We start from the raw sequence: 7500 nt of genomic DNA, 5'->3' as shown, positions 1-7500 counted from the left end.
TATATTAAATTGAAGCTTCCAATCAATTTCACATTGTTATTTATTTCTTCGAGCTTAGAGCTGCAATATTTACACTATTTTGTTTACAAAAATTACTATTTTTTTTTTTGGGGGTTAGGTTCAACCGAACGCAAGGGGAACACGTAAGGAATGAAATAGTAGAAAGTTTGCATGTTTACACAGTTTTTCAATATTCTGAACGTGTTTAACAATTCTACATAAAATGTTCATTAGGCATAAAATTTAGGATGATATTATTTCTATCTCACACAAAACAATTGTTATTGACGACAACAGTCACTTATTTTTTTAAAATGTAGTTGTTGTTGTTGTTGTTGGTATTGTTGTTATGTTTCGGTCTGTTTATTTTTTAAAAGTTTTGTTTTTATGGAATTGTTTCTTGCTTTATTTTTCTTTCTGAAGTAGAAGTTGCCACACATTTTTTGTGAATGCTGTTGTATTTTTGGTTACAAAAATTAAATATGTACCATACGAAAATCATTTTCTGGCCAAAATGTTAAAAATGTATTTTTTAGAGTACGGCAGCATGGTAGTAGTTGGATAATTGCATGTCAAAATGTAGATATAATTCTTCAATAAACTTGAGCTTTTAATATAAAGCAATATCCACTAAAAGGTCTCAAAGCGCTTTACAGGGTGTCCCTAGCCAACAGCAGCATTTAACATGTAGGACGAGACATGGCGTCTGTAGATGATAAATTGCACTTTTTTCGGGCAGAGACAACACTTTTACGGCCAGGTACTCATTTTACACCTGAGTAGGGTGAGAGAATGTGAGTAAAGAGCTTTTTTTTCCAAGGATTCAACTATGCGCCGCCTAGAGTGGGACCTTCCGATCCGAAGGCAAGTGTCATACCACAAGACCAAATAGCCGTACAGACCACACAGCCATCTTCTGACTACTAATCCTAATTTCATGACTTTTTATAAAGTACGCTGTAGCTTATATTTTTACATTAAAAAAAAATGACTGTTTTGTGATTTTTATCAAATAAAATCAATTAAATGTACTTGGCAGATTATAATATTAAGGTCACTTCCGATCAGTATTGTCCAGAACGAACACATTCTTACACTGTCATTAAGGCATGTGGCCAGGTTGGTATTCTCATATGAGTTGTTCATAACATAAGTTGTTTACACGACTGTAAACTGTTCCATTCAAGGACACAACATTGAAAAATCATTGGTATCAATTCAATGAAAACGCTCATTGTCGTTTGTCACTTCAGTAATCATAATAAACACTTTCAGGTTGGAAAGGGGGAGACAGTTACAGCCTTCATGGGTTTCAATTATCTACGGGGATTTCCGATATTCGGAGTTACGATAATTATTAACACTTTATTGGATCCAATAATGATGTGAATAGATTCCTGGCTATCGCTATGCAGTGACTTATATCATTGTAAGAGTCTTGCATAAAAAAAGATGACTTACAAAGTATTTGTACTGTATGTAATGGAAATTTAGTTCGATATGGACTACTTGGGGAATCAATGGAGAGGCATTTTGAAGTTTAGTCTTGGTGATAAAAGTGAAAATAGATATAAATTTTCATATCTGTTTATCTATTTTTTTTTCATAATTTGATCGGCTCCGGCCCAAAGTAGGTACATTTTAAGTACAGTAAGTAAAACCAAACTAAATAAGATATTTGCAATATCGATAGTATTCAAAACATTACATTGTACCAATAACAATAATATAGCCTCCAGTGGCGCTAACAAGGGCGCGCGCTTAGGCGACATTGTAAAAAGGAAAGCTATCAAAACATAAAAAGTGGATCTGCACTAAATTGCTCCTTTGAAAAGTATTGTTTGATAATTCCTTTTTATAGCTTGTTAATAGCCGATTTTGACAATGCTTTAGCTGATGCCGATTTCTTTTTAATCATATTATCTCCAATAAGTGATAAATCCCCAATGCTAACTTGGCGAATCTCTTCCTCCCACATGCCCTCCTTCACCTCCCTCTCTTCACTATAAAACGGAAAAGTCCTGTAATCATTCAATAATTTCAGAATATTTCCAGCGTCTTCACCGTGATGTCTTATACGGCTATCCTTGAAGCTTGGATTTTTATGTTCTCTAATTATATCAGAATAGAGAAAACTACCACTATCACTACAATTGTCATTGGGAAACAGCTTTGCCATGCATTGATCAAGGTCTGTTGTGGAATATGACATTGTCTCGAAGTCTGAAAATCTACCAGAATCCAAACTTTCGCTATGAATGCTTGCTTTTTCTACTGTCAAACGATTGCTAGAAGCCGATAAAATAGAATTTATTGAGGTATTTTCCACAGAAAGAGGTATGTCCACATTCCCTTTTGTATTGCGTAAAGGGTTTTGAGCAGGATTTTTCATATTTTGATTACGGTGAGATGTGGTGGCTGACATATCAAAAAGGATGACGGGATTCCCATCCGGGTCATAGACTAAATAATGTGTGGAGGTCAATGGTCGAATGTAGTTGTGTAGAATAGTTCTGAGTGATATGATGTCCGGGACTGGGAACGTGAGGTAGGCATCGGTGATTGTGAACGGATTGATATTGGGACATTGTTTTAAGGCGAGTTCCAAAGAAAGGTTTCCGTCTTTGATAATTTTGGTTTGAGAGTTACGCGGATTCCGTGCCCTCCGTGTTGATGATGATGATGCAATATCGACCTTAGTTTCATCTTTATTATAATTTTGAGTATTAAGTTTGAACAAACAGAACCCCGGCTTGCTACTCTCCATCTCAGAGCCCGTAACGAGTCGGTAAAACTCTACCATTGCACTAAACCGGCGTACGAATATATTGATCCTTAGAACTCGTGACGATTGGTGTCCAGCACAAACACTCCACAGTGGATAATTACGTGACAGAAAATAAAATTCCTGTTTTCCAATGACATCCGAGGAGTTCTGACTATGGAGTTGAATTGAGTGATGAAGACGCCACGGAGCTTTCTGAAACTTCAGCTTTACCCTTTCAGCTCGACCCTTTCCCAATTCTGGCAAGAAAAGCATGATGGCCAGTGCTGGAGAACTCATTTTGTCTTCCGACACAGTATAATAAGGTATGCGAGGCTTGGCCCCGTCTAAATTATTTGAAACTAATGAACAATCCCTTTCCAAGACTTCAAACGCATTTCCAATGACGTCGAAATGCTTCACGAATGGTTTAAGAATTCGACACATGGTGAGCTGTTTTGATCTTGGAACGGACAATGATAGAAGAGGACACCTTGAGAAGCAAAGCGCTTCATCCAAACCTCTATTTGGACGAGTAAGAATTTCTAGAACGTCATGGTGTTTTTTGGCCATTTTCAATTAAGGCGCTTTGACACATCAACATGATTTTTTTCTTCTTTCAATCTCCACACAAGCATATTTGGATTTGAATTGCAGTACCATAATTTTGAGAAATCATTTTAGGAACAATAATTACCCTCCAGCATAAATCGAAAATTTACCAGCTTGACATTGCGATATTATAACGATTCACGATGTTTGTTTGTTTGCATTTTCAATTCAATTTCTTTTTCAACACACTTAGAGTTATGTTGTTAAATATGATGGAAAAACTACGCATATAGGATGATTTAACTAATAAAAGGTGATTGATTTAGCAACTGCGCCATGAGCTCGCCATAATCTTTAGCCTCAAATTTTCCAAACACAATCAACATAAAGATGGCATGTCTTTCTCATGAGGATGTTCTTGTATTCGATATTTCTTGCCAAATATTCAAGTTATTATTAGGATACATCAAAGTCGAATATCAATAAGCATCGATTTCAATTCAGTTCGATTATTATTTTTGATCATCTCGTAGTTTTATGGTTAAACTCGGCCCAAACTCGTTATGGATAAGATATCGCCGATAAATGATCGGAACCAGGTTATATTGACGTGATAAAAATGTCTTGAATTTCACCCGGTTGGTCGAATTGACAGAACTTGAGAACTGAGTTGGGTTAGAGACAGAAAAGACACCCTTGCGTTTCAGCACTGTGCTTTAGCTAATATCAGTTTCTAACATGGAATGGTTAAACACGAAAACAGGATTATTTACCCTTTTACTATAGCTGAAACATGTTATGTATGATACTATAAATAAAATACACCACTGCTGATTTATGATATGATTTCAATCATCACATGAATTGGAAATGTATCAGCTCCGACAGTATCGGTTCTCCAATATGAGTCAAAGAAGGAGAAAATTGTGTCAAAACATAGATGACGATCTCGAGATGAAATGGAATATGTAGCATTTGTCAGCGTTCTTTATCCTTATCCAAAGTAAGAAAATTTGCAATGACTACGATATCTGATTTCATCAAAATTTTACTCCGTCGGTCATATCTCCATTTTGGAGGAGTCAATGTGTCGGTTTAAGTTAAAAAAAGATATTTCATGGACGTTAGCCTTTGTTATGAATTTATCGGAGATGCTGATCTTCCTAAGATGGAAGATGTCCTTCCAGTCTAGATCAGGGGCATTGCAAGTAAATATGCCCTCGGTTGATTTCCCAAGATTGTTCCCTTCAGCAGTTCCTCTTGATCTAGCTCTTGGTATCTGCAGGAAAAAGAATGAAAGAATCTAGTCAAGTCTATTGGTAACGATGAAATAAACCACAAAACAGTCAGTTGAAAAGTGGCCAGCACTTTTTTATTCAAGACTAATATTTGAGACAGATCTTTGTAAAAACGTCTGGTTCAAACTATCTTTTCAAATGTACCTTAGGGCGTGACATTTGTTAATACATAGCCTGGTATTTCCTCAAAAAGTAAATCATAATAAACGGCAGCGATCACCAAAAGAAAGGTATTAGTGAGTTTTTGTTAGAATTGCTCAAGGTAATATTTAAATCCGTTACTGAAGGCATATTGAAGGCATCTCACTGGTCCATTTCTTTTGGGTGACTGTCGACTGTATTGCAATGTGATTTCTGGAAGGTATCCGAGTCAAGCTATATTAAGCTCAGAGCCAAAAGGCCGAATAATCACGCGCAGTATAACCATGGTTTCGTTTACGTTAATAATTATGCTTACTCTACTGTTCTTACAAAGGGATTCAATAGTCTGATGTCATGTCCGCCAAGCAACGAGCAGCTTGGCTCTAAACAAAGAAAATCGGTACTTTTTATTCTTCATGCTGGCTAGAACTTTTTCACGTCATGTGATCAGAATGTATAAAAGTCAAAACATGATCAGATTTATAATGTTTTTCTCCTCCGAATACACTTTTATGCTCATCAGAGAAGTATTTCATAAGGGCGTCCCAATAGTTTAGAACCAGTTACTAAGTTACTATGCCTCACTACGAGGGAGGTGACGTCACGACTGATGACGGCTATTGAGCTATCAGGACCAGCAATGTAGCTCAGTTGATAGAGTACTCTCTTCACAATCAGAGGGACCGAGATCGATAATGGGTGCAGTCGATATTTTTTCTGACCCCCCCCCCCCTCCTCCCACCCAGCAGTAATTGGCTAGCTGGGTCTGTTAGATCTGGCGGAAAGTACTTTGCGACAGACTAGCGTCCCATCTAAAGGGTAACAAGCAATTGCTATTGTCCGTTTCACGCTGTAGTAAACGGGATACACTCCGGTTCTATACTCTATGGGGCTAATGGCTCTGAAGGATTGGCCCAGCTAGATATCTGATTTGACTGGATCCCAACGGATTATTGGGCCACTCATCCTTTTGGAATTACTTCCCAGGGTTTTGTATTTTGTGGTCAAATATAGAGTTCCCCACGACCATATTATACAGTTTATTGTCATGTAAGCATAGCCAAAGACCTCGTAATACTGACTTAAAAAATTAATGTAGAATGAAAATAAGTATTGTGCGGCTATGTGGTCTTGTGGTATGACACTCGCTTTCGGATCGGAAGGTCCAGGGTTCGAGCCTCGCGCTCGGCGCATAGTTGAGTCTTTGGAGAAGGTTCTTTACTCACATTCTCTCACCGTACTCAGGTGTAAAATGAGTACCTGGCCGTTAACAGCGTTGTCTGTGTCCGAAAAATTGTAAGATCGCCTAACAGGCGTTATAATGTCCCGTCCTACATGTTTAATGTTGCTGTTGACCCCTTGTAAAGCGCTTTGAGCACTAAGTATTCCACTTGCTTCAAGAATGACCAAACTATTTAACACGGATGTTTTATGGCCCATGTCCTTCATAAGCCAAAACCAAAAACAATTAACATTGCTATACTTCACGTAAAATTCTTCTTCTTCTTCTTCTTCTTCTTCTTCTTCTTCTTCTTCTTCTTCTTCTTCTGCTTCTTCTTCTTTCTTTCTTTCTTTCTTTCTTTATTTATTTTTTTTTAAACTCTCTTGTACTCAAAACGTTTTACACTCCAAAGGTTTTAGCAGCTTGGCGTTCAAGATTTTAAAAAGATTAAAAGGATTTACTCGCTGTTTCGATTTATTTTCTATGCTCTTTAACAGCCATCCCTTTTATCTCATTCCTTCCTTACCCATCTATTTACATATATTTATCATGGGAAAATACAATGGGACTTCAGACAGTTTCTGTCGTATAATCAAAGTGTTTTTGACACGGAATTTGTGTCAGCCAAAGACAACTTTGCTTTTGACACGTATTATTATGGGTGATAAGAATAAGAGCGATATCAAATGTCCAGACGTAAAAAATGGAAGGTGTATCAAGTCCTCGCTCCCACACCCTGCGGTTCTTTGAAATAAGACATTAAAAGTTTTATTTTTGGCCAGAAAACTTGTCTTCCAATTCAAACCCGGGACTTCTGACCCTCATCGTGTCAAAAATTTCAAGGCAGTCCCAGGTTTGAGAGTTTTGATAAAGCGAGGGTCATTTTAATGAATCGATATTTGAAGTACGAGTTTTATGGCCAAATTTAAAAAAAAGGGTTTTCCCCCTCAGAATGCGTCAGTACTGGTGTTTCACGAAACGCAATCAAGACATGCACTAAATAAAGTCTCAGGTTTGCGAAATTTTGACAATTCCTTGGTTTGAGCATTTTTGACAAGATGAGGGTCAATTTAACCGATCGATATTTGAGGGACTTCTGACCAAAATCTCAAGTCAGACAGGTTGAGATATGAGGATATATTATTGTAAGAAGATGGAAGATTGTTGTTAAGACCCTATGACCCATAAGAAGATATGAATAATGAGAAAGTAAGTTATTATTTTATCTTTTTAAAAGGGAAAAAAAATCACATGACTGAACATAATACATGTACAGGAAAGCACTCTCTACATCTAGCTCATCACAACAATTGAAAAAGACCTCCACATACTACTAAATTATGGTTTATATTGGACAATGTGATTTTGAGTGTGTTTATTTATGACCATATGGGCAGACCTGCCTCGTGCTCTGAAAGATTCAGAGAATTACGAATATTTGGCTCCAGCTAGAGAACTGCATAGACGTTTTTGATTCAATAATACATCTTGTTGAAAAGGAGAGTATGGTTGCTTGGAAACTG

General features: G+C 37.0%; 1 protein-coding gene across 1 annotated transcript in view; it reads right to left on the bottom strand.

Annotated features, from left to right (window-relative positions):
- The window catches only part of LOC144978219 (uncharacterized), a 16197-nt gene that overhangs the window by 1108 nt on the left and 7589 nt on the right, over positions 1-7500 (bottom strand). Inside the window, exon 2 of the mRNA XM_078924011.1 lies at positions 1-4595. This exon is cut by the window's left edge and continues 1108 nt beyond it. Within this exon, the coding sequence (XP_078780137.1) occupies positions 1856-3337 (1482 nt within the window). The 5' untranslated portion in view covers positions 3338-4595 and the 3' untranslated portion in view covers positions 1-1855. The remainder of the gene's footprint in view (positions 4596-7500) is intronic.

This window comes from Berghia stephanieae, chromosome 8 (assembly GCF_034508935.2).
Source record: "Berghia stephanieae isolate SIO BIC M18660-M18661 chromosome 8, UCSD_Bste_1.3, whole genome shotgun sequence".
Taxonomy (NCBI): Eukaryota; Metazoa; Mollusca; class Gastropoda; order Nudibranchia; family Aeolidiidae; genus Berghia; species Berghia stephanieae.
This window is presented reverse-complemented; position numbering and strand designations above follow the sequence as displayed.